A 26,534-nucleotide genomic window follows, 5' to 3' on the forward strand; every position below is an offset into this window, starting at 1 on the left:
TTTTCTGTGTTCCAAATACACTCTACTGTTGTAAATAGTGATACTGCCACAGTGTATTGGGGGTGGGTTTATAATCTGATCACATGCTTCAGTAGGCCTAGTCTTCTCCAGGCTGACCTACTGTATTAGGCTAAAGCTGCCTTTGCATTTCTCAGCTAGCTAAAACAGGAGAATCTATTGCCTTTCTTTTGCCCTTGGTCTGATAAAAGAAGACTGTAGCAGGAAATGCTGGCTGAAAGAAATCACTGCTGCATCATCCTGAGCTGACCCAGTTGAGTGGGGCAGGCATGATGGTAAATACAATCTTATCTTCACACCAATACTGCTTTGGGGAAGTTTGCTTATTTTATTACTTAAATGCATATCGTGTTTATGTGTGACTAGTCATAAACCTCTATTAACCTCTCCAGCTCATCAAGTTCCTTTGTGCCATCCCTTCTGTTTCCCATATTCTAGCATTCTAAGGTTTTGGGAGAAGGCTCGTGATGGCTCAGGGGTTAAAGACCCAAGTGCCACGTGATGGGGTGAGTTCCTGTTACTTGCTCCAGCTCCTGCCCACCTAGCAGTTTGAAAGCAGGCAAATGTGAGTAGATAAATAGGTACAACTTTGCTGGGAAGGTACTGTGCACTCTGCATATAGCCAAGCTGGCCCCATGATGATGGAAATGTCTTCAAACAATGCTGGCTCCCTCAACTAGGAAATGAAAATGAGCACCACTCCTAAAGTTGGACATGGCTAGACAAGGAAAACCATTACTTTTACTTTTAAGGTCTGGGGGAAGAGGAAGGCAAGTAGATGTTGATTGAAGCTACCAATCTTAAAAATAAACATGATGCAAGGAGTGGGTGTTTATAACATGACAGCTTCCTAGCAATGTTCTACATTTAAATGTATTTTTAACTAAATTAAAGTTGCGCAAGAAAAGTAGTAGGCAACTATGGCACAACTTACATCCCTCCTGTATATTCTCCAGGGTTGGTCTATGAGCTACAATTTGCTCCAAGCCCTTGTAACCTTAATGCAAGCTTCTTACGGTTTCCAAGCTGAACAGACCAAATTCATAATGCAGAATGACATTGTATAATGTCAGCCTAGGAGCCAGAAAGTCATTTTACTGTTGTTGTTGTTGTTTTTAAAATAAGATTCCAATATTTTAAATTCAAGTAATGTAAATAGATTGCATTTCAGCACTGCTTGTTTTGATCTTCCAAAGAATCTCTAAAATGAAGCAATTTGTCAAATATAATTTGGAATGATAACATTGATCCATATACCATATTATATTTATCAAATTCTTGTTGATTTTGGTGGGGAAGACATTCCCAGTAAAAGGATTCCCAAGAAAAGCACTGACAGTCAGCAGACTCTCTCAATCGCCTCTAAACGCAAACACACACACGCCTATCTCAACATGCTAAATATAAGGATGTTTTTGTTGGGCTGTTTTTACTGTCCAAAGCTCCAGTTCCCCTAGATTTCGCTAAGCTGTTGTTTTTCGACTGACTTAAAACTCTCCCAGCAACAGCAGCATCCAGCTCCAATCCTATTTTCACATTGTCATTTACTTGGCAATGTCATTTACCCTCGCCATATTATTAGAGCAAGATGCTCCGTATTTTTTATATATATTTTTGCTCTTTTAAAAATAGGAAAAATAGACCCAAGTCACACACAGAATCTAAATCATCCTAATGCTACATATTTCCTAAAAATGAGACAGCAAGCAATTTGAGCATGGTCACACAGCAGAAGCCATATCCTTGTCATCACTCCGCAGAGATGGAATTGTAGTGTAGTTTTTCATATATCATGCATCAGCCTTATAATGGCTTGTGCACTAACGAGCTTCGTTTAAGTCAAACTCATAAATAACTCTGGAAAGACTATGCATATGAATCAGATTCCAGCATATCTTTATATATGTGTGTGCGTATGCATCTATTTATCTTTATTATCTTTATTGCATAAGCAATAATTCAAATGTGATGAATGTTCTGATTTTTTCACTCTTATTCCAATAACGATCAGTCATGCTTGCTAAGGCTGGTGAACCTAAGAGCATGGACAGCATTTGGTTTGACATCACAATTTGCTCATTTGCGGTCCAAAGAGTTTAACCAAAGAATTGTCTTTAGATTAGTGGCCTCAGATTTTTTGTAGGGCTCTCAAAATTATTTAAGCTTTGAACAAGAATTTAAATTGCATCTATGCCATGACCAGACTGTTCTGACCAAGGCTTCTGAGATCATAATTAAGCACACACTTAGTTAAAACAACTCTTGTTTTATTTCAACGCTGGGAATTATGTTCATTCCCAGCCTGTAATGAGTCCCAAACAGTCTCTTGAGATAAGCACCCACCTTTCTCTCCTTTGAATTGCTGCCAACAACAAAAGTGCCAAATAAACTATAAAAAACTAACCAAAGTACAAAATCCACACAGAGCCTCAAGGATCAATCCAAACAGAACGAATAACTTTGCTTCCTACAAAGGTTTCTTCACCTTTGCCTGTCCTTTATACCTTATGGTAGGGGCAATAACCTCCAAGCCTTACTCCTAAGTCATCCATTTTGTTTCAGCTGCTCTCGCCCTCTAGCTGCTCTGTGCATATACGCACTGGGAACAGGGTCCCCTTGTTCCTCTGCCTCGCCGCTGTCAGACTCTGGAGGCTCCAGAGTCAGCACCCCATTCCCAGATGGTCCTGGCCCCATCTCTGCATCGGACGCAAGGACCCTCATTCGAGTCCTCTCCAGCCTCCTGGACTGGTCCCCGTTCTTCCCCACTGTCCGATTCCTCTGCCATCTGCACAGGCTGCTGGCGAACCACAACGCAAACTTCCTAATATACGTCTGAAAGTCTCTTACCTTCTACTTGTAGATGAGTTGCACTGTTCATTCTTATGCCACTGAGTTGTTTACTGGATGAGTACACTATCCTTAGCCATAATATGGTTTGTTTAATTTCAGCTTAGTGCATTGTGTGAAACCAGACTTCAAGCTTTATGATCGCAGTTTGTGGCAACGCTGAGCAAAACTAACCAATTATCATTTACTCAATATGCTTTCAGAAATAATGGCTGAATGTAATGTATGAATCCATTATGTTATCCATTATCCGTTATCTTACAGGGACTCCCTCTAAAATAACTGCCTTTCTTTGTTTCCTTTAATGCTATTGGTTTGATATTTTAATTCTTTTGTAAAGTAAAACCCAAAATATTTCAGCAAAGCTTTTGCTCTGTGAGTGTTTCAGTGAAGTAAGCATCCTTCAGATACTGGAGGCTAATGCTGTCCCCTACCCCAGAGTAAACTTACAACGTAGTTAACCCTTTTCCTATGTGGCATCAAATAAAAGCTTTTATGGAAGGTCATAGCTCACTAGCTGAACATATTTTGCATATACAGAGTCTTCAGTTTACATTACCAGTTATGTCAAGGTAACGATTATCTTTACTGTATTGGTTACTGTCAGCCCTTCAAGGCAGTCCAGGCAGGAAACTGAACCATGCATTCTAGCACTACTTTTATTGTACAATTATAGTAACAGAATCTGACAAGCCTCTTCTGGCTTGACTTCTCAGAATCCCTTCTGAGATGCTTTCTCCACCCTCATTCCTTCTTGTTTAACTGTGGTCTAGGCCGCAGCTCCTCTTCTTGTCTCCCAGGGTTATTCCAACAGCCCATTACGATCATTAGAACTGATCTTTTCATACAAAAACCTAAATACTGTATGCTAATATTACACGACCGTTTAATCCTAATGTGATGAAACATCACTCCGCTAGCCAAAAGGAATAAGCTTTTCCTTCATGCCTGCCAGGACTTGGGTTGTTTTCCCACCACGAGTCAGAGTGCACGGTGTGTTATAAAAATCGAAATTAGTATATCGTGTTTTATTCAGGAAAGTTTTAGTATCTACCTAAATGGGAACATTTGCTCTTTGCTGTATAATTGCATGGAGGATGTATGAAGTAATTTCAGCAATCATTGAAATATCTAGACTCTATTCACAGCCTTCCATACAATACCATTGTCCAATTCATTTCAACAAGGACTATACACCAGGGGTTCAATCCTGGCTGGCTCAAGGTTGTGTCGGCCTTCCAACCTTCTGAGGTTGGTCAAATGAGGACCCAGATTTTTGGGAGGAATATGCTGCAAACAGCTTTGCAGAGGGCTGTAAAGCACTGTAAAGTGGTAGATAAGTCTAAGTGCTATTGCTATTTCCTTCAATTTACTAGTTGAACATAGTTTGTGTCATGAAAAAAACAACTATGGGCCTTATTGTGCAATCATGGATCACTCTTGCAATAAAAGTTCCTTTCTGGCAAGGTTTAACAGGTTCTGGCAGCTCTGGAAATACATCTTAAGCCTGCTATTTACCTGAAAACTACATCTGTGGCTGTCTTTGAATCAAAATTGTATTGCATAGTTTTTTTTCCAACAATAAAATAGGCCAGCTTTTAGAAGTACTTTAGAAAGCATGGGAATTTCCACTGTATGGAAAAATGTCTTCCTTTCTCTGTCCTTTTGTCAGTTCTTTGTAATGTCATTTCTTTGTAATATCACTTCTGCTAGCTTTTAACAACATTAAGCCATCTGCTGTAGAAAGACGGCTAGAGTGAGGCCTTTCCCACAGGCGTTCAAATCCTTATTGATTCCCCCCCACATCCCCGCATCTACAACATATGCAGGCTAGCTTATTATATCAGGATTTACTAAACAAAACAAGGAATCAGAGTATGGAGGCATTAATATATAATGATCAGTAGATGCTATGACTTTTCTTCCTGCTCTGTGCCAATTCACCAGCTTATTGATTTTGTCTTGTCTGTTTTCATGCTGCCAGTATTTTTTTTTAAAGCAAAATAGATGAAATGAATGTAACAGCTACTACCTGGGAGAACCCACCTCCCCCATACACATACAGGTGTAAAATCTCTGAAGTTCCTTCTATTTTCTTCTAATTTACTGAAAGAAGAATATTTACCAATATACTTTAAAAAAAAATACTAGGGTTTATGTCTGAAAGGCTACTGCTGTGTTCATACAAGGGTAATCATGGTTAACCCAACCCAAGGGTTTATGCAATTAATATCAATTAATGCAATTAATTCTGAGTTCAATAAACACATAGGCCAGGTCCACACGACACACCAGGCTAAGACATTGTTGGCTTGTAGTTTAGTGACAGAAGCAGTCATCTTTGGTCAGCTCAGGGAAAGGCAGTTTGAAAGAGGCCTTCTCTCTCTGATGTCTTGTCAACATCCATTGAGGAGCAAACCAGATCTAGAATGTTGCCCCTTGTGAAACAGAATTAGTTTGAGAAGAAGCTGGCATTTTCTTCATAGACGTGCTGTACAACTGGAAAAGAGAAGTCTTCAAAGAGTACAGAAAGTTGCCCTAAATATTTGTTGCTTGAATCAGGCCTTCCTCACTGTCCACAAACATTCCAGTCTTCGGAAAGCTTATTCTCTTTGTACAGCCGCTGCCTTCAGTGATTTTTATTTTTAGCCTCAAGCAATCATCTCAGCTCTGTTTATGTTCATTCCTGAAGGCTTTCGCTTTAATAAAAAGAAAACAGTGCAATTAGAATTTAAGAATGTTTCTTTCCAATTTCAGCCCAAGTAATGTGGGGTGCCCTGGAATACATTCTGGGGTGTTCAATTTAGGTTTTTGCCAAATTACTGCCTACCACAGCCTCTCCGCTAATATAACGGCACTCAAGAGCTCTGTATAGCTGCTTTCATCGTGCCCCACATGACTCATCCATTGTGCGCTAGGCAATGTGCAATTCTAATTTTCCTAAAATATCTACAGTTTTATCACCCATTCTCTATAACCTTGGTTCCTCCTCCCCTGTGCAATGAACCATCCCTTATCTTTACTCTTTTAACCAGTCTGTTTGCTTGTTTATTTATGGAAAGTTGTGTAGCCTTAAACGCTCTTCCTGTTCCTGCTGAGGAGACACTGTTCTTGCAGATAGAACTTGCTAAACTTTTCTGTTAGCCAAATAGCAACCAGCCAGGGAATGAATCAGAGAGAGAGAGTCTAGCAATGATCCAGAAGTCAGATGAGGTAGCAAAGGAGTTTCCTTCCCACATCAGAGGACTGAAGAATATAGTAAGCTCAGGGTACAAATTAGGCCATAGTCAAAGTAGACATTTATACAGGATAAGACAAAGATTCGTGCAGGTAATCTGGGGTGGGATGCTATTGTTCGGCCCAATTCTATAGAACTGGTAGCTCTGGGGAGCAGCAGATACAGAATCAGTTCACTGCGATGACCTTTTGCTCGTTTGTTTGGCCCACCCGCCTGCCTGGGCTCTTGGCTGTCCTTTATTTCCTGCTTTTTCAACCTCAGCTGCTTTGTGCAGCACAGCTGAGGTTGAAAAAGCAGGAAAGGAGAGGATTTTCAAATGCCGCGCGCCCGCGTTCAGCGCTTGTCAGCTGTCCAGGTGGCATTTTGGAAATGCTTTACACGCCGTGCAGCAAAACACACCCTCACTGAACCGGTAGTAACACCAGTTGAATCCCACCCCTGCAGGTAATCAGGTACACAAAAAGTAAAGGTGGTGTTTCCAACACTGGATCCTCTCCGATTCTCCAAAAGCTTAGTTTGGACAATAATAACTCTTGAGTAGACAGTTACTCCCAAGAAATTTTGCCCTGCATTGTCACACTTCTCATGCTTTCATCTCTTTCATTGTCAGTCTACTAGCACCCTCATAAATCTCAAGGAGTTAAGGGAATCCTGATTGGAATTTTGGATTGCAGGTTCCCTGGTTCTTCCTTTCCCCCCACTCCTGGATTCTGACCCTAATAGTTAATAATAACTCCTCATCCTCTGAAGAAGAATCTATGAAGACCGTCACAAAAGCATTTTAAAGTTGGCTGTGAAGTTATCTTTATTGTACTCCTGACAACCTAGAAGAAAAACCAAACACATATGAGTCAATCAGTGCTCTTTTCAGTCAGAGAGTCCTCAACTTATGACCATTCATTTCATGGCCAAAGTTACAAGGGCATTGACAAAAAGTTATTTATGAATTGGTCCTTGCACTTATGACAGTTGTACTACCCCTGCGATCATGTGATCACCGTTTGCAACCTTCCCAATTGGCTTTCCCCAACCAAAGTCAATGGGGAAGTTGGCAGGAAAGATTGAAATCATAGTCCCATGATGTCTCATTTAACAACGGTGGTGATTTGCTTAAGAACTATGGCCAAAAAAGATTGTAAAATTGGGTGCTCCCGCCTGGTGCTTTACTTAACAATGAATTTTTCAACCCCAGTTGTGGATATCAATTGTTATTGCCCCCCGAGTAATGTTAGTTCTTGGAGTAATTCAAAGCATTCCAGAATGAAAAAGAAAACAATAAATTGTTAGGGACCCTCCTGAGTTTTCCATATGTGTTTTGTCCATTTGTCTGGTTAGTTTACAATAGTCTGCTGTTACAATAGTGAAGGCTGCAGCCATCAAGCAGAGAGTTATTTGAATCTATTTGCAGCACAAGGCATAAGATAAATATATCACATGCAGGGAAAAGAAAAGGGGAAAAATTCCTGTGACCCTTATATAAGCGATACTTGAGATTAATTTGAGATGATGGAGCCTTACATGAAATTAATTAAAGCCCAACAACATTACCCAGTTGATCTAACCAGCAGTACATGTAGCTTCGATTTATGAAAAAAGAAACCACCCTCATCAGATGATAGCTCTTTCTTCCCCCTCTCCACTGGGAGTATTCACTAGTTTACTTTGTAATTCTTTAGAATTATAATGCCAATATATTTTAAAGTACAGTTACTGCTTAGCTTACAGCCCGAAATGTAGCATTTTGCCTCATTTATCCTAATGTAAACTCAGGAGTGATATGAAAACTCAGGAACGTTGATTCTACCTTTGATTGCTCTTTAATCTACATTTGGTCTTTCTGAAATAATTTTGATATTTTTAACCTATTAAAACCAGAGATCAGAGTAAACCAATAAAACCAGAGACCAGAGTAAACTCAAAATGGGTCCAATAGAGGGATGGAAAATATCGCAAGAGGGGAGATTAAACTAGTGCCTGCTAAGATATGTGTGGGAGCTCATTGATTTCATCTTTCCACGACCACTTGCTTTTTAAGAAATAAAAACAAAGAAATAACAGGCTAGTATATAATCGGCATAAGCAAGTCAAAACAGGCATTCATTTGTTATGGTTTTATGTGCTGTTCAGATGTTTAACTAGAATAGACAGGCACTACTCGGTCTCTAAATTGTTACACTGATTTTATCTAGAATGTAAAAACCAGAAGTATTTTATTATATCAGCAATTGCTACTTCGGAAGGACAAAGTGATCTTAAATAGGGAGGGTTGAAATGCTAAAAGTCTTGATCCATTTCTAGATACTCAAAACAACTGATTTTTCAACAGCTGCACCCAACCTCTCTCTGAGCTAATTCAGCTTATTAATATCCGGATAAAAGTAGTAAGCAGCTCTTGAGTGTGGATGATTCATTTAAAAAAAACACCACTAAAAGCACTAACACCTTAGTATTGACCATTAGATTACGTTCGATGGAAGAGTAGACAAAGCTAAGGACTGTTATGAGATAATTATATTTTGGGGTTTAGTGACAGCTAGTATTTCTTTATTTGGACTTGCTGAACATTCAATATTAATGTCTTATGGGAATAACATGATTGATTACCCCAAGTGTAAAATATGCTAGGTTCAGAGACCAAACCATTTATTATCACAAAAATCAGAGGACATATCCAGAGCTTTGACCAGACCATACGTGACAGGGAGATAATAACGAAAGTTACAGTCAGCTCCTAAAAATATTCCTTAGCTAGTCTTAAATTGACACCGTAACATATTTTACCCATCAATGTTATATCATAAAGGTCTATTGCTGACTTCTGGGATTTGTTTCTTGAACTGATATAGATTCCTAAACTCCCATTTTCTTTTCATCTTATCTTTTCATTTGTACTCTTCAGAATGAAAACTTAATATTAACGTTCTGCTTTATTCCAGAACAAAGCACACTACTCTCATAATGTTTATGTGGTATTGATTTAAAGAAATGATGAGAGAGAGGGAGGGAGGGAGAGAGAGTGAGAGAGAGAGAGAGGGGGAAAGGGAAAGATACCTGCTCCATGTCTTAGTTCTGAATATGCTTCGGTCATATCTATCAGATGTAGTAGAGGTGGCACTGGAGTTTATAAGAAGTTTAGTGATTGATAGACTTGTGTTATACTTCCTTCATCTTAATTAGACATTGAGACTAATTTGGTGTTAACACATCTGTTACAGTGCCTGGGGTAATTTTAGTGTAGCTTACTAATTTATCAAGTGTAAAAAACTGAAAAAATGCGTAAAACAGCCTGGATTGGATTTGTAACCTCCTGGCTCATAGAAATGGGGAAATAAACATACATACATACATACCGTATTTGCCGGCGTATAAGACGACCCGGCGTATAAGACGACCCCCACCACCACCAGAAACGCCCTCCAGAAATCCCGGGGCTGCAGCGGCAGGGCGGAGTGCCAGGGGCCGTGGGAAGAGCAGGAAGGCTGCAGCCTCGGGCGGAGCGGCGAGGCGGGATGAAGCGGAGCGACGCAGGGATCCGGGAAGCCAGAGGCGCCTTCGCTGCGTCCAACAAGCATCCAGCCGGCAGTGGATATACCGCGTATAAGACGACCCCCACTTGGAGGCATGTTTTTCGGGCAAAAAGTCGTCTTATACGCCGGCAAATACGGTACATACAATGTTCTAAAATCCTAATTGAACTAGAAATATCAAACTTGAAATTCTGACAACCTAACAGAAAAAAAGCATACAGAGGTTGTACCCAAGGAGCTAGAACCAATCCTTACCTGCACAGTATGAGTTTGAGACCTTACGTTTCATTTAGACGTCATAGAAATAGTGATTAAAAATAAAATTTTACTAGACTGCTCAGGAAGACAAGCATTTTTCCAAAAGGTTGGTGAGGAACCTTTTAAAAGAGGGCCTGTGAATAACTCTTCAGAACAGAAATTTCTCGATCTGCATGCAGCTGAATTGTGAATGGCACACTGTTTCTGCATATTATCTGAATAACAATAAATGAAAAATTTAAGCATTCGTTTCTGAAGAAGGAAGATAAATTTAAGGATGGCTCCGTATTCACTTGAATATTTTGAAGAAGAAACCCTTTTGGGGGGGCATCCTGCTTCCTTTTAAATTATCCTTTGCTATCCCAAGAGAAAGTGAAGCCTGCTGGTAAGTTTACTATATAGGATGGGGCTGGAGCCAATTCTGAATGAAGAGTAATCCATAGTAGCTGAAAAATTCAATGAGACATGCAGAAGGAATATCTTCACTACCTAAAGAAACAGTTGAACCATGCCTTGTTTTTCTGACTGGATACTCTGGGTAAAGTCCCTTCATCTAATAACACATGAGTGTGGAGCAATTTTTGGTGTTGAAGTCCACACATCTGGAGGTTGAACAAGGTTGGGAAACACTGCTCCAGTCTAGATGATTACATGCCTGTTTGATGTTTCAATGCACTTTACTGATTGTTATTCATAGCTCAAAACATTTTTCTGCCTTTCCATGTAAATCTTTATGCATCCAGAATAGTATTATATCCTATTCTTGCACTATTGTAATTAAGGCAGGGGTCTCAAACTCAATTTACCTGGGGGCCGCTGGAGGCAGAGTCTGGGTGAGGCTGGGCCGCATAAGGGATTCCACAGTGGCACTGCAGACGTCATTTCCGCTCGGCTTCTACTTGTCAGCGGCTCCTGGTTTTGCCTTTCCCTTCCCAAGGCAACGCAGGACTGGAGCCGCACGGAGCTGCGCCGGCGGTAGCAACTCCTGACAGCCCCAGCGGGACACCTGAGCGGAGCCCGGGCGGAACTGCCTGTTGTTGCTGCGAGCGCTGCTGCGGGCGTCTGGCTGCCCAAGTAAAGAACCGTACCAGCTCAGGGCAACTGTGAGGAGCAAGAGGGGAAGCCGGACCATTGGAGAAGCGGAGCAAAGCCGGAGATTAGTAGCTGCCTCTTTCGGCGCAGAAAGCTTCCCCCAACCAGCCGGCTGGTCTCCTCGGCCATACAGAACAAACAGGCAGAGAAGGAGGAGAGCAGCTGGCCAGTTGGGGGTGGCTTCTTGTGCTGCGAAAGAGGCGGCTAATGATCTCCGGCTCCGCTCTGCTTCTCCAACATCCGGCGCCGCCCTGTTCTATGTGCTGGCTGCTCGGACTTGCCGGGCCCGAATGTCAGCCACGACGAGGAACGGCGGGCGGGACTTCCTTCAGAGGTCCATTCCCCCTGCGGGCCGCACTAATATTATACTTTCATATCATGGTGGGGGCCACAGGATATCGTCCTGCGGGCCGCAATTGGCCCGTGGGCCGCGAGTTTGAGACCCCTGAATTAAGGAGTGCAATCCATTAAGAATGCAATGAACTCTGATTTTTCACACCCTTTATCCTAACTGGGATCCCTAAACTTGTTCAGTCATTCCAGGGGAACTGCTCATAGTCCTCTCAAGTTGGGCAGTCTAGAACTATAATAAACAAACAATTGTAAACTGTCCTTATTTGGTGCTGGGTTATCTGTTTATTCTAGTCTTGAATTCCCACTACTTAACCTCATAGAGTGTCTCTGAACTTTATCTCAGACTATATTTGGAATCATTTTGTTTCACTGAATTAATTTGTTTGATTTGTGGATTGGTTATATTGTTGAGTCTCTTTGCATAAAAAGCTGAGGTGACACATTTAAGGGTCTAGCAGTTGTGCAAATTAGAATATTACATTCAAAAACAATGTGGGTTGAATATTATAGTATTCAGGATATATTGTCCTAAAACTGAACAGAAGATAATTATCTTACCAATATCAAATTGAAAGTGAGCTTAGGGCACTTTTACAAGAATAGACCTCCTCCAATCACTTCACCTCTTATTTAAAAAAAAAAAATTTTTTTACCTCTCCAATTAAGGGGCCTGACATGGCTAAGCCATAACTCTAAGTCATTACTCTTGAAACAAGTTTCTAAATATTCTTTCAATTTCTAAATAATCTTTCAAAAGATTATGAAACAAAACTTTCTGGAGCAGAGAAAGCTAGGACACTAACTAACATGACTACCCTTGATATAAACAACAGTGTTTCATATTTCTTTGTTTATCTGTTAATAGTAATGAAAAACCAACCATGTTCTACAAACAAATTTAGATGGGTTACACTAAACCAAGCAAATATTTCTATCATATTTATATAGCTACTGATCTTAAGTGATTTTGGTGGTGTACAACAATCCAAAAATAAATAAAGTTATCTAAAACCATTATACAATTATTAAGAAGCATTAAAAAGTATGAAAGCAAAACTAAAGAAAATAGGCAGAATATTAATAAGGGAGTCACCTTATCTGTCCTTCAAGTTCTGCATTGTCTTATGGCATAATTCAAATCTTTCATTTATTCTAGCCCGGGGTATCAAACTTGCATTGTCACTGAATTGCCACATGACGTATCATGACATTTTTCCCCTTCGCTAAACCAGGTGTGGGCATAGCCAATGCATGAGGCATCTGGCCCGCAGACCACGAGTTTGACACTACACTGTACAGTGTATCTAGCCTTTCTCTCATCCCTTTTTTGGCAGCTAAATATTTCACCTTTAAATAATTTAGTTGGCTGTAGAAGTTCTATTAGAAATGAATGTGAAGTGTTATTTGCCTGGAAGCGTTGATAGGTTATGAATTCATCTGTTTGAGTGTTTACTTATTTGGGGTCCAGGATCAAGTCATGCAGACTTGGCTGTCTGAGTAGACATTCATAAACTGTGCATGCTACCCAGCTGATCCTAATTTCTGAATGCAAATCAAATTCCCCAAATTAATCTGTGCTCAATAATACACATCTGTGATTAGGACTGACTGATTAATGGCTCCTGTTCTTAATAGCTGAAGCAGTGGTGCTCAGAAAAGAACATTGCTTTTGGCTAAAGCATTTAAATAGTCACTAATAGAAATTGATTGGGTATCTGGAAGTAAAATCAACATGTGTTACTCTATAAAACTAAAGATCAACTTCCAGATGGGGAGGAAAGCGTCATTCTAGCCTTCCTTGTTCAAATTTACTTCCCGGCTGAAGCCAGTTTTATATTGATAAAGATTGTAATGAGAATATATAAATGTTGATAAGACTTTGATGTGTGCTGAATAAATATTATTTTGATTATTGGTCAGACAGATGATAGCTCTTGGTGTTTATGGTATGGGCAAATGATGACATATATGTCACAATGGAAATGACATATGACATCATTACAAAATATGCCAGAAGCCAAAGATGACATCTCAGCTTTAAAATGCTGCTTTTCAACTGATCACAAATGCAGAAAAAAGAGATGTAGTAGCAGATACACAAGGAGCCAGACCATTTATTTTTTTTTCTATCTGGAATTCTCTGATTTTGTGTGTGTTTGTTTTTAGGTATGTTTCTATTGATTTTTGGAAGTAACTTCAGATTTTGGTAAAGAACTGGGCTATCTGAAAAATAAATGAATGCTTCCAAGACAGAATTCTATAGGAGCCACGGGAAATAAAGTTACCTTAGTATGGATGCCTGAACATAACAGCCAAACCTTAAATTGAGCAATAGTTTATTCTAAGCAAAGCTTGTCCTTCAAAGCACACTTTCCTATAAATGTAGGCAGAAACTCAATCTACTTCTTTGTTCCTTGGGAATGACAGTTCTCACAAACAGTACTAGTGCAAGAGAAATCTATGGTCTAATTAACTCTCTTCAGTGACCCTTCAGATATCTGATGTTACTTCCATGGTTTAACAGACTGCCTTCAAGTTCAACACTCCACAATTTGGGCTAAGAAATTGATGCAATTATCATTTTAATCATGTTAACACTTGAGTGGTACATGGTTATTTTTTTGATACAAACCTTTCGTTTCCCCAGCTAGAATCCTTCATTGTCCTATAAACCACTTGGCTACTTTGCTACTTAGAGAGACTTATTGTACACTATATTTTCTACCAAGACATCTTCCAAAATTGACATTTCCCACAAAGTGTTTGGAAATAAAGACCTTATGCACCTCTGGACCAATTACTTCTTTCTCTTTTGCTTCTACCTTGTGTCTTCAGCTCTAATAGACAGTTTAGAACATCCGCTTGTGTTTCTTGTTCTAGTTCTCACATAACAAAAAGGACAATCAGAAAATCTTGGGTCAAAAATCAGCACCTGGACCATCAATAACAGCATGATCAAGGTCTAGTTCAGAGTTTAGGCAAGGGCTTCCAGTGTATGTAGTAAAGTTCAGAACAGTTCTGGCATTGGTTATATTATCAAGTGGTCAATTGAAGAATTAATTGCGAGGAACAGTTCAGCCAGCTGTAGGGATGTTATTTCAGCATTTGTCCAGACAAAAGCTTTTATTCCAGACCGCCTGGTCTCCAGCCAGTCACATTTGGGCTGGATTGATTAAATTATAGTTGCTGGAGTACATCTGAATAGATCAACAGTCCAAAGAACTATTCCTAGAAGTCTGTCATCTCCTTGCTCTCTAACTTGGGGAACAAAATGGTGTTATGGATTTAGTGAACATTTGCTTTGCAATCTGAATGCAGGCCTGAGAGGGTGGAAGTTTTGCTAAGACCTGGCATCCTCAAACTGTTTCTTTTCAAACAGCTCCTGCTACTCCTGCTACTCCTTTAAGATTAATCTGCGGGAACCATAAGATATCCAGTCCCCACAGATTCCTATATAGAGCAATGGGTGGAATATAACTTTGGTATGGCTTCCTTTCCCCTTCAGCATTGGAGACCATTATTTAGCAGAAACAGAAAGCAGTAAATGCTGTTTTAATCCTTTAAGGGAGAATTCTCAACCTTGGCCACTTTAAGAGATGTGAACTTCAACTCCCAGAATTCCCTAGCTGGGGAATTCTGGGAGTCAAAGTCCACATCTCTTAAAGTGATCAAGGTAGAGAAACACTGCTTTAAGGAGATATGATAGCCTATCTATATTTTTACTCCAAAGAAGATTTGTACCCTTGCTTAATTAATTACTATTTTGAGCATTCAAAACATATCTTAGTAAATGTGCATCAAATTGTGGTTTCAAATGGATTCATTATCATGAAGCAATGACATGGTTTTTCCTTCATCATTTCATTGCATTTGTTGAGTTTTGCCATTGTGCATTAACAATGGAGTCTTATACAAAAAAAACCTGAGAGTTTTCTGGGGTAATTAGCAATACTGATCCTGGACAATAGTTTTCTTAACTTAACATGTGATCACAAAAAGGCTATGCCATTATTTCCAAAGGTGATAACTGCTGTTTTGAGTCTATACTCTATTTAGTCAAAACAAAACACTGAACTGTTGCAGTTGAGTTAAAAGGCTATCCTATGTTTTCCACTAGAATTATTTTGTATAATATATTGAGGGCATAATGTCCTTGATTGTAAATCACAAAGATGCACAATTACCTATCATTCTTGCCTCTGTTTACTATTTTCATTCCACAGGGATTTTTCTAGTTACAAATAAATCAAGATGTGAATGGTGGAGCAATGGAATAAACTGGGTAGATTTCATCAGTCCATGAAGTAATATGCAAAGAAACCTATGGCTGGTAATAAACCAGTAATAGCTCTTCTGTGTTAAATGCACTGGTGGCTCAAATCTGATTTAGTACACATCTGTATCTAATTTGCAAGAAATGGAATAATTAGCCTACTGAGATGACAAAATTACATGACATCTAATGTCTTTATCATTATTGATCATAATCATCTTGCAGTCAATTACCTGAATGTTGTTGATACCATATTATTGCCTTCCACATATTGGACCATAATTTCTTGATTCTATAGTGGTCATGCTGACTGGCAATTCTGAAACTCTGGTTTGATCTTTTCTCTGCTATTGTGTTTTATCACTGATTTCACAAACAATATAAAAGGAGGATTGCAAATTAAGTGTGCATCATTTTCGAAGAGCATCTTCAGTATAGCAAACTGAAATAATTTTAGCTTGGGGGAGTGTAGGACAATTTGTGAGATAAACTTGAAATGTAAAAGCATAAAAATTACTATTGCTTTGTGTTGCGTTTCCAATATCTTTTTTAAAAAAATAAAGTACTCCAAATCTCCAGTCATAACATTCAACCAAATGTTTACACATTTTGTTGCATTAGTATTTCCCCCCTTCCCCCCAGAAAACCATTTGCAGGGCTTTTATGAGCATTAATATATTACAGGTATAGTGGCCATGAAGTTACAACAGCATTGAAAAAGTGACTTATGACCATTTTTCATACTTACGATCATTGCAGCATTCACATTCAGATGTTTGACAACTGACTCAAATTCGTCTGTGAGTCAGACTTTTAGTAAAAGTAAAAGTGAAAGTAAAGTAAAGAGTAAAGTAAAAGGTCTGACTCACAGAGCCGAAACGTTGCTACAACTTTAAAAGCACAAGTATAATGACGTGGGAAAATACCTGAACAAAGCAATACCATACACACTTTATATATACATTTATATATATATATATATATATATATATATATATATATATATATATATAAAAATATATATATATATATATATATATATATACAGCAAAGTTTGATATGATAGTTACACTTACATTTTTCTATCATTGACATATTCTACCTTGTTATAATAACTTCCTTGTCCTTTTAGTGTCTTTAGTTCTATACATAGTTTTTAAATTTGATTAAAACAGGTAGAAGAACTGTCCAATTTGAAAAGTGGGTGAAACTTTAGTATTATCTTCATTAAACTGTGCTGATATACATTTTTTTACTGTTTAAGATAGCACAGAAACAATAGAAGGATTATAGAAGGATTCTGTAACATGTTTATTCACATCGAACTCATCTTAAATTATAGACACACTGAGAAAATTCAGTCTTGAAAGAATTAAAGAGCATCATTAAAATAACATCTTGGTTTTTTTCAACACCTCGGAACGATGATCATAGCCATTATGATTAAGGAGCACACAATTTCTGAAATATTATGTTTAGTTAAAAATAAAAATGGTCAAAATTAATTGCCCTGATAAAGAGTATGAAGTATTAAAATACTAGGTAGAACTAACTATGGATGTAATGAAAGGGAGAGACTGGACACCTTGACATTGATAACTCAGTGGCTGTATAAACAAGCCCCTTTGAGAAATTGGCAAACCAGAAGGAAAAAGAGCCATTAGTTTTAATAAGAATATCTCACTTTCCCCACTGAAAACTGCAGAGGGTGGGGTATCGGATATGTAAAACAGACAAGGACAAATCTGCATAGCATTTTTGTTGTAGCAGTAACTATAGCATGTTATTGTAGAGTAGTAATCATATTGTAGAGGAGTTTAAAAAGAATCCTCGAGGCATCCATCAGATAACATAAAATAGTTGTTTGGGATGTATCACACTAGACTAGGGCAAAATTGAATGCCACATAAGGAAAACTACGTTTGTTGTTGAAGGCATGCTGAAATAAATAATTATTTTATCGAAGAGGGATTTCCCCTTCTAAAAATGCTCTTATTTTGTGCCTTTATGTTAGATCTCTTCTCCCCCCTCCCCTCTTAGATCTATGGTTTATAACTGAATCTTGGGATGGCAGACAAGGCTCACAGATACTTTGACAAGTTAGGGGAAAGAGTGTATTTGGGGAAGGTGCAGGATCTATGTAGAATTGAGTTTTCAATGAGGAGCACACCAAGGAGCGCAGCTCATACAGTTTGCTGAGCCTCAGATCAAAATGCGGATGCAACCCAATTGATTCCATGAGCCCTGACTCAGTGCAATGGTTGAGCAGGAACTTTGCATGGAAAGATGGACAAGTTCCTCTGAGTTGTTTTTTCTTCTTCTCCCCCTTCCATATGGGTGGCAGACTGGATCCCACAAACAGATAGGCGTGCCTTTCCTAAAAGGAGTAGCAATGGCAGTTGATAAGCCCTATTTTATATATATGCATTCCCTATTGCTCGTTTCTTCAGCTACGGAGTATCTCCCGTCCTCTTTATAGGATCAAAGAGAACACGAGAGATCTGGGGGGGAGAGAGAGAGAGAGAGAAAGAAAGCAACTCGTGACTTGAAATGATCACATAATGCGCTTAAATTAAAAAAAAAACCCACAATTTTTGGCATCGCGCGGCTCTTGCAAACGAGATCGGTAGGGCAAACAGGAACTCTGAGGAGAAAAGCGGGACACCGGTTTCCTGAACCGATCTCCTTGAACGAAGAGAAAAATCGTTTGCTATACGAGCCGCTGGTTTTCGTCTATTCCGGGGCTCTCCACCCTTTAAAAAAAGCCAGGCTTCCCATAAGGCGGTGAGGCGGCCCGCGGGCGGGTCCCTACTAGCTTAGGCACACTGTCGGGAAAAGGCCGGTCCATTGAAGGCGGCGGGCTTCAAGGAGGGCGCATGCTCTGCAGAGGCGGCGCCCTCGGCCAGCAGGTGGTGCTGCCCGCTTGAGTCGCTCGCTTGCGCCCTGAGCGCGGAGAAAAGTTGGGGGAGAGAGAGAGAGAGAGAGAAAGAGAGAGAGAAAAAAACCGGGGAAGGAGGAAGAGGGCGGCAGCGCGGTTTGCATTTGCCAGAGCAGCGAGGAGCGCCTTGGCGGCGCGCGCGCCTGTGTGTGTGTGTGTGTGTGTGTGTATGCATGTAGGGGGCTGCATGCATGAATGCATGCATGCATGCTTGCAGGCGTGCGTTCCCCCTTCTGTATTTCTATATAGGATGTACTCTTTGCTGTAGGCACGCGTCTGGCTCGCCCTTGCCTTGCGAGAAGCGCTTGGCACGAGTAGCAGCTGCCGCTGCTTCTCATCCCTTTTCCCCTCCGGTCTAAGCGATCCGGGCGGCTCCTGCGACAAGGCTCTCGCGCCTTTCCCGCCTGCCCTTTTTTTTCTTCCCTTCTCCGGGTGGGAAAGCCTCGATGTGCTGCCGCCAATGGCTGGGCCACAGCCAGGAGTCCACGCTCTCCAGCTCCAGCCGGTCCGGGTTTCGGCCAGCCTCAAGAAGGGCTCCACCTTCGTCAAGTGGGACGACGTAAGTTTGCGGAGCTCTGCCACCTACCCTTTCCCTCCCCCCCCCGTCCTTCTCTGCCTCCCTCTCTCCTTTCCTTCCCACCCCTTCCAGCTTTACTTTCCCCTTCCACGGGGTTGGAGAGCGAGGGGCGCGATGCGACGGGCAGAGCTGATGGATGGGCTGGCACTGCACCATGTGCCGGGAGATGCGTTTAGTCAGCGGGCGCGCTGCCCCGGGAAAAGGGGGCGAGGGCATCGGGGTGTGTGGGAAGTGTGTTAACCAGCATCAAAGAAGAGATTGCGCGGAGCCCGGCCAAGTTTCACCTGCTTTGGGGCCAGAGCCGGATTGTCCTTTGCCTGCAAGCCCAGCCAGAGAGCATAGGGTTGGCATGCGGAATATTGAACAATTCTGAGTATCCAGTTAGATTTCCTGCGAGCAGGACGGGTGGCACCATTTAAAGGTGGCTCCGGCATCCTAAGGCCGCATCTTGTGTCCCTCAGTTCCAAATAGTTTAATGCGGCCGATTCAGGCTGTGGGTCAGAACATAAACTACTTGTTGTGTGGGGTGAGAGCCATGAGGCTTTGAGTGGAGGGCGAGCCTTCATGCTGGCAAATGGGCAGAGAGGAGGTAAAATGGGAAGTGTAGGTGCTGCTGGGTTTAAAGTTGGGAAAGGAGCAAGAAGATGGAGCTTGCTAATTCCCCCCCCTCCACCCTGCACTGTAACATTGGAAAAGCTAGAGCATTGGTTCCTGTCAAGTTACCCATAGCAACAAGCGACTCGTGCATTTATGTGGATTTAGACAAGCCGCTGAAGAAAAACATGCACAGTATGTGTGCTTGTGTGGATGTGTACTGGAGAGGTGGGGGAAGCATAAAGGGGTAAATGAAATTTGGAATTGGGGAAATAAACGACTCCACCAAAGTGGCCGATATACCAATAGTGTTTATTCTTTGGCTTGAAATATTTTTACAGTTTTCAACCATCAACTAGATGCTGTTTCACAGACCCTTCTTCATATGATGAATCTGCTGGATTCACATTTTTTTTTCTACAGCATAATGATCAATTAATAGGTGCATGCTCTGCTGTTAATGCATTTGAAATTTTATCCCTTTGCATAAGCAAAAAAGACATTACTGGTCCCAACAGACACTCTTATAGTCTGAAAAGGCCAATAGAAAAAAAATAAATGGATAATGGGGTAAGGAGAAGACAGAAGAGTGATTGAAGTTAGACAAAAAAGACTCAAAAATTAAATGAGATTTTTTTTTGTCTCTTTACCATTATCTTGTTGAGGGCAATTAAAACAAAGATGAGAGTTAGTTTTCTAAGAGGAGGCTTTTTGCATCTTACTTTCTGGAAGGCTTAACAGCAACAGGGCACATTTGATTTCAAGAGACTTAATATTCGAGTGTGAATTTCTTTCTCACCTTATATAGTGCTTGTGATCCTTCTGTAACAGGTGTAGGACCTGCGCTTTTGTTCTCATGAACGCTGTCAAACTCGGCGTATATTTTATTACTTTGGTCGGAGTCTAGCTGAATGTTCCAATATACAGTAAAGATGTATACTGTCTTACTCATAGAAAACAAGGTTGTTAAAAAGCTTAATTCATTTGGTCCTTAAAAGTTTGGTATTGGTAGTTCTACAGAAAGCAAACTATCACACTTTTTTCATTGGCTAAGAATGAAATGGCAAGAAAAGACAGAAAAGCACGGATAAATATTTTTGTTGTAGAAAAGCGCATAAGCCATTGTGAAAGAATCCCAGTGTTTATTAAATATAAAACGGCTTATAGGTGAAATCAGTGGTTCGGTTTTTTGTACTCTTTCTTCAGCCCAAGTAATGCAAGTACTCCTCTTGTTGAGCTTCCCCAATTTCTGTTTCTTGTGTTGATCGTGTATCGGGTGTAAATCAGATCTAATTATTGGGCTGTTTACTTAGTGAAACCCGCTTTTTCATGAACTCTGCATGTTACATTCAGTTGTTATTCACCGTGTAAAGTTTTGCCACAAAGCTACTTTTTTCTGAATACTATGTCTTTTGAATATGGATTTGTAAATAGTTATTGCCAGGAGAACAGATAGCAATAAATAACTTGTTAAGTTCTAATTGAAATGCTTAGGCAACAGGTTTCTTACCTGTATTCATTTTCATGTCTATCACTGGAATTTTCTGCTTTTAATACCAGCATAAGTACATTCATTTCTTCCAGCAGAAAATGACATAAATACGCTGTTCCTTCTACTTTGGTTGATAGATAACACAAAACAATAGTTGGGTACAAATAACGGTTAAGAAGCTTAAGAAAAAAATTCCTTTGGGGTCTTTTAGCACTGATATGTTCTTTTAAGGGTTAGGATTAGAGACTTTTTTAAACAGATACCTAAGTATAGCAAATTATACTGTACAAAGTTGCATTTTAATAAATTTTAAACGTGAAGGTTTTTTGCTTTAAAAAATTGTTGGAGAAGTTTATCTCACTAGAAATATTACAAGTTGTGGGTACAGGATAAAGTCAGTGGTGATCTGTAAAAGAGAATATCTGTTGCTCACCATAGTCAGTTTGCAGGAGAGATGTTTTCTTGAAGAAAATGTGAAAAAACAATTAGCCTTTGTCGGAGTCAGCCTGTTAGTTTCCCTGTAAGCAGGAGATAGATTTCTGATGTTGGGTATGCGTTTCTCATCTGGCACTGATTTCATAATAATAACAGCAAATTTCTCTCTCAATCCCCAAATTAGGAAGGTGAAATTATGGAAACCAGGATATTTAATATTTTTGGTAAGGAAGAAAATGAATAGACTTCTGCTACTAAACTGATGCAGTTCAGTTCCGAATTTGCTCAGAGACACCCTAGAAAATTATTTTGCGCATTCCACATTATGATGATCTCTGGTTCTAAATAAAACATATTGTTTAAAGAAGTCCACTACTAATCCACTACTAATTAACTGCAGCATATTTATTAATGTAAGAATTGGAAAGATTGGAATGATAATGATGAAAAATTCTCATAGATATCCAGGCTTCTTTTGAGAATTAGGGCTGTGAAATATTTTCTTGCCAAGTAAATAGAAGCCACATGCTAGATTGATAAGGCAGGAGCCTTCTAGATTAACAGACTCTATGAAGGTATTATTTATTAAAGCAATTTGCCTTTAATTATAACTACATAAACTTCAGAGTATGGAGATATGCCAAGTTATTCTATATGCATAGCATCACCTAAGCAATTAAGTTGTGTAAAGCTACAAGACTTACAGACTTAAATATATTTAGATCAAGCCTTCTATGGAAATTCCTTTCAAAAATTCTTCAGACAGCTGCTTAGTCACAATTTACAACAACATGTCATAGGCTACTTGGTTCTTTGAAAACACCATGCCTAAATTACTTCACCTCATTCAATCTATTTTCTTGGCATAACATCAGGCAACACAGAAGCTATGTTGATGTTGAATTTTGGGAGTGTTGCTTGTCTTTGCATAGTTAAAGAACAAATCCTGACCTCTAAATTTAGCTTGGGTTAAAAATGACCCTGGGAACTAGAAGGTGAATGGTTGCAAGATCTCATGTAATTTGATGTAATCTAATCCTAAAGCCAAGCTAGACATGCAGATAAGATAATTTCCCAGCCTCTGTTTTTGTGGGTTATGTAATTATAAGGACCAAGTGAGAATTGTAGACTTCGGTTATGCTGTTACTTTTCTGAGGCTGAGGGTCACATTTAAACTTTGAGTAGTATGTCTTAGGGGTTAAGACAAACAAAAAGCAGACTGAAGACAAAAGTGAAATTTAACTTATTTAAAGTTAATTAAAAGTAAATACAGGCAATGCACTTATGCTTTGTGCATGTTCTCTTCATGTTTTTCTCTTCCATCACACAAATGTTGTCAATTGGTAATAGGTTTTGGAGAATCTTTAAGTACCACTTCAAAGTCTTTAGGGACTTTTAGATCACAAATTGTATGCTCCTAATTTGCTTCTTCACCAATTCAACTATGGGGAGAAAAAACACAGCTAGAAATATTCCGTCTTTCTGTTAGTGAAGATAAATTTGTGAAAGGACTCCGTATGTATGTATGTATGTATGTATGCATGTATGTATGTATGTGTGTGTATATATGTGTGTGTGTGTGGTGTGTGTGGGGAGAGATTGAGATTCCTTGGCTGTGATTCAAAATAAAATACATATGCATGCATGCATTGTTCATTCATTCATTGATCACAAGTAATTTTTTGTGTCACTTCATTTGAGAAAATCTAAACACCTTACAGGTACAATGAATCATATAGCACATAAAAATAGTGCAAATTATGAGTTATAAACATTCTAATTAATTTCATAAAATCATAAATACTAGTTCATATACTCTTTAGGTAACTAATTGTCAGACTCATAATTCACAAACACTTCCTTTAGTAATCAGGCTTTTAATAATTTTTTGTTAAAAGATTTATCCTTGGTTCTGTTCAGTAGTTTAGTAGCAAGAGAAGATATACTTAAATAAAATAGAATGTATTTTTGACATAGTGTTATTGCTGAAATACTGACAAGACAAAATAGGAACTTAGAGTATCTGTCTTTTTGTTTGTCTTTCTAATGAAGTAGAAAATAAGTCATAAAAAACACAAACCACTTAGTGCTTGGGGAAAACACGATCAGTAAATGTTAAATGTGTTTATAAAAAAGCTTTTTGAAACTAGTATAGTCATATATAAGGAACTATATGTTCTGACCCAAACCCTTTTCCAATAAAACAAACACGAACCAAAGGGAACAGAAACCTTTTTAATGGTTCTTATGAATCCCTGGTTAAAAGGCTGCTGCAAACTAATTAACTTTGATAAGCACAAGCCTCACCAAAACTGCCAAGAATAACAAATAAGAAATATTTCACAACACAAGAGTCTTCAAATACCGACTAAAGATACTGCAATGTCTCGGAGGCTGAGTTTCAAAATGTCTTTGTTTCCTACAAAGAACATTCTCTTCGCTGGCTTTTATCTTCTTGAAGGAGGGGCCATTACCTTGCAGCCTTACTCCCGAGTTGCCCGTGCTGCTGCAGCTGTTCTTTCCTGTGAGCAACCTTGGGCACATGCGCACTTGGCACAGGCTCCTCGGGAACCTCCTTATCGCTGCTGCTAGCCCCCACAATCTTTGAAGGCAACAGTCCACTCCCTAATGGTCCTGGCCCCTCATCTGAGTCCTCGCTCTCCTCAGCCATCCGTATCTGCTGCCAGCTAACCACAACACTGTACTGAAAGGTGGCAGAAACCAGTCTCAGTTCAGATTTCACAGCTAAATTTAAATTGCTGAAATAAGAAACAAGGGGTGTGTTGGGTATGGGAAGAATAAGATGGATCAGAAACTATAAACATTTAAATTGATTGAAAATGTCAGGTGGGACTAGAATCCATTTACTACATTTGCTCCCAAAGGATCTGTGTTGACATTCAATGAACACATGAATGAATATTTGAAAATAAAATAGTCCCCTGAAATTGAAGCATCTTACAAATTTTAATACATTTCTCTATATATTTTGGAACATGAGCCACTATGGGATAGTAATTATGTTGAAATAGAATTGAAGAGAGATACAGGTTCAAGTCCCCACTTGCCCATAATTCCCACCATGGTGTTTGGTGCCAATCGAGACTACTCGGATCCAATAATCATAGGTTGAGGGGAGAATAAAGCATGTTTACATTGCTAGGTAAGAGTGAAGTTTGGAATGTGCATGTCTTACACACAAGGGTTTTCATCCAATTTTAAAGCTTCTGTTCAAGAGATCAGTGTCAGGATTCCGGCAGTTACCCCAAGTGCTGGGGTTTGCAAACTTCTACTGGCGTGTCATCCCCTCCTTTGCGGGGATTGCCAAACCCATGAAGGACCTTCTAAAGCCATGATGGCGAACCTATGGCACACATGCCGCAGATGGCACACAAAGCTATTTGTGCGGGCTCGTGAGCCCCAGCCAAACTTACCTGCACTGCACATGTGTGCCCCTCCCAGCTGATTTTTGGCCCATTTGAGGCCTTTTTCAGCCTCCCAGAGGCTCAAGGGAAGCCTCTGCAGCCTTTGGAGGCTGAAAAACAGGCCTGTTTCATCACTTCCTGTATTTCCGGAAATACTAGGAGTGACGAAATGGGGCCATTTTTTGACCTCCAAAGGCTGCAGAGGCTTCCCTCGAGCCTTTGGGAGGCCGAAAATCAGCTGGGAGGCGCGCAGTGCAGGTAAGGGGGCGGTTGGGGGGATCGCACGCACATGCACAGGGGGCAGGGGGGCATGCTCATGTGCATGACATTGCCTTTTGGGTGCTGGCACATGAGCATGCGCCCACAAGCATACAAGCAATTTTCGGCACAGGAGCCCAAAAAGGTTAGCCACCACTGTTCTAAAGAAAGGGAGTACAGAAACGAAACCCCACCCAGGACAACCCCTACAGTGGGACCTAACCTGCCAAAAATCATTTGAAACGTTGAAAGAATTGTTTGCAAAAGAACCGGTGCTGAAGCATCGTGACCCCGAACAACTCTTCGTCGTTAAAGCAGACGCCAGTGACCTGGCAGTGGGAGCAGTGCTCAACGAACCACCCCGATTCAGGGGGAAATTTGATGGGAGTTCAGACGTGAGGTAAGGAGAGATCTTTTTATCGCAACTGGTCAGAGTGAATGATATGAAAGGAAACAAGGGATAATAGAAAAGCTGTGGCTACATCTGTTCTTTGCTTCCATCCCGTACTACTTGTGATCCCTAACGAATTGGGTTCTTGATGTTAAAATGGTCACCCATCCTAGAGCAGAGGCCTAACACTCGACTAACCAAGTGTGTCACATTAGTCCAAGGGCTTCTTCAAGGTATCAAACTATTTCTTAATGATTTTATCCCAAATTTTATTTATTTATTTATTTATCTATTTATTTATTTGATTTAAAGTAGTCCTCAACTTACAACCACAATTGAGCCCAACATTGATGTTGCTAAGTGAGAAATGTGAGTTTTGTCCCATTTTATGACTTTTCTCGCCTCGTGGTATAACTGGAACAATCTGGAACTGAACATACTCAAAACCGTAGAAATGGTGGTAGACTTCAGAAGAAATCCTCCCATACTACCACCTCTTACAATACTAGAAAACACAGTATCAACGGTAGAGATTTCTAGGTTCTATTACATCACATGACCTAAAATGGACACCTAACATCAAAAACGTCATCAAAAAAGCACAACAAAGAACGTTCATTCTGCGCCAACTCAGAAAGCTCAAATTGCCCAAGGAGCTGCTGATACAGTTCTACAGAGGAATCATTGAGTCTGTCATCTGCACCTCTATAACTGTCAGGCTTGGTTCTGCAACCCAACAGGACAGACACAGACTTCAGAGGATAATTAGGACTGCAGAAAAAACAACTACTACCCACCTGCCTTCAATTGAGGACTT

The 26,534-nt window shown here is 39.9% G+C and overlaps 1 protein-coding gene across 3 annotated transcripts in view; it reads left to right on the forward strand.

Annotated features, from left to right (window-relative positions):
* Window positions 1-18,453: 18,453 nt before the first annotated feature.
* PLCB1 (phospholipase C beta 1) overlaps window positions 18,454-26,534 on the forward strand; it is a 486,583-nt gene continuing 478,502 nt past the window's right edge. For all 3 annotated transcript variants that reach the window (XM_026668521.2, XM_026668520.2, XM_087948394.1), the window contains exon 1: window positions 18,454-19,104. In XM_026668521.2, the coding sequence (XP_026524306.1) occupies window positions 19,006-19,104 (99 nt within the window). In that variant the 5' untranslated portion in view covers window positions 18,454-19,005. The remainder of the gene's footprint in view (window positions 19,105-26,534) is intronic.

This window comes from Notechis scutatus, chromosome 1 (assembly GCF_049901735.1).
Source record: "Notechis scutatus isolate UNSWTSFEM ecotype Mainland chromosome 1, rNotScu1.2, whole genome shotgun sequence".
NCBI lineage: Eukaryota > Metazoa > Chordata > Lepidosauria > Squamata > Elapidae > Notechis > Notechis scutatus.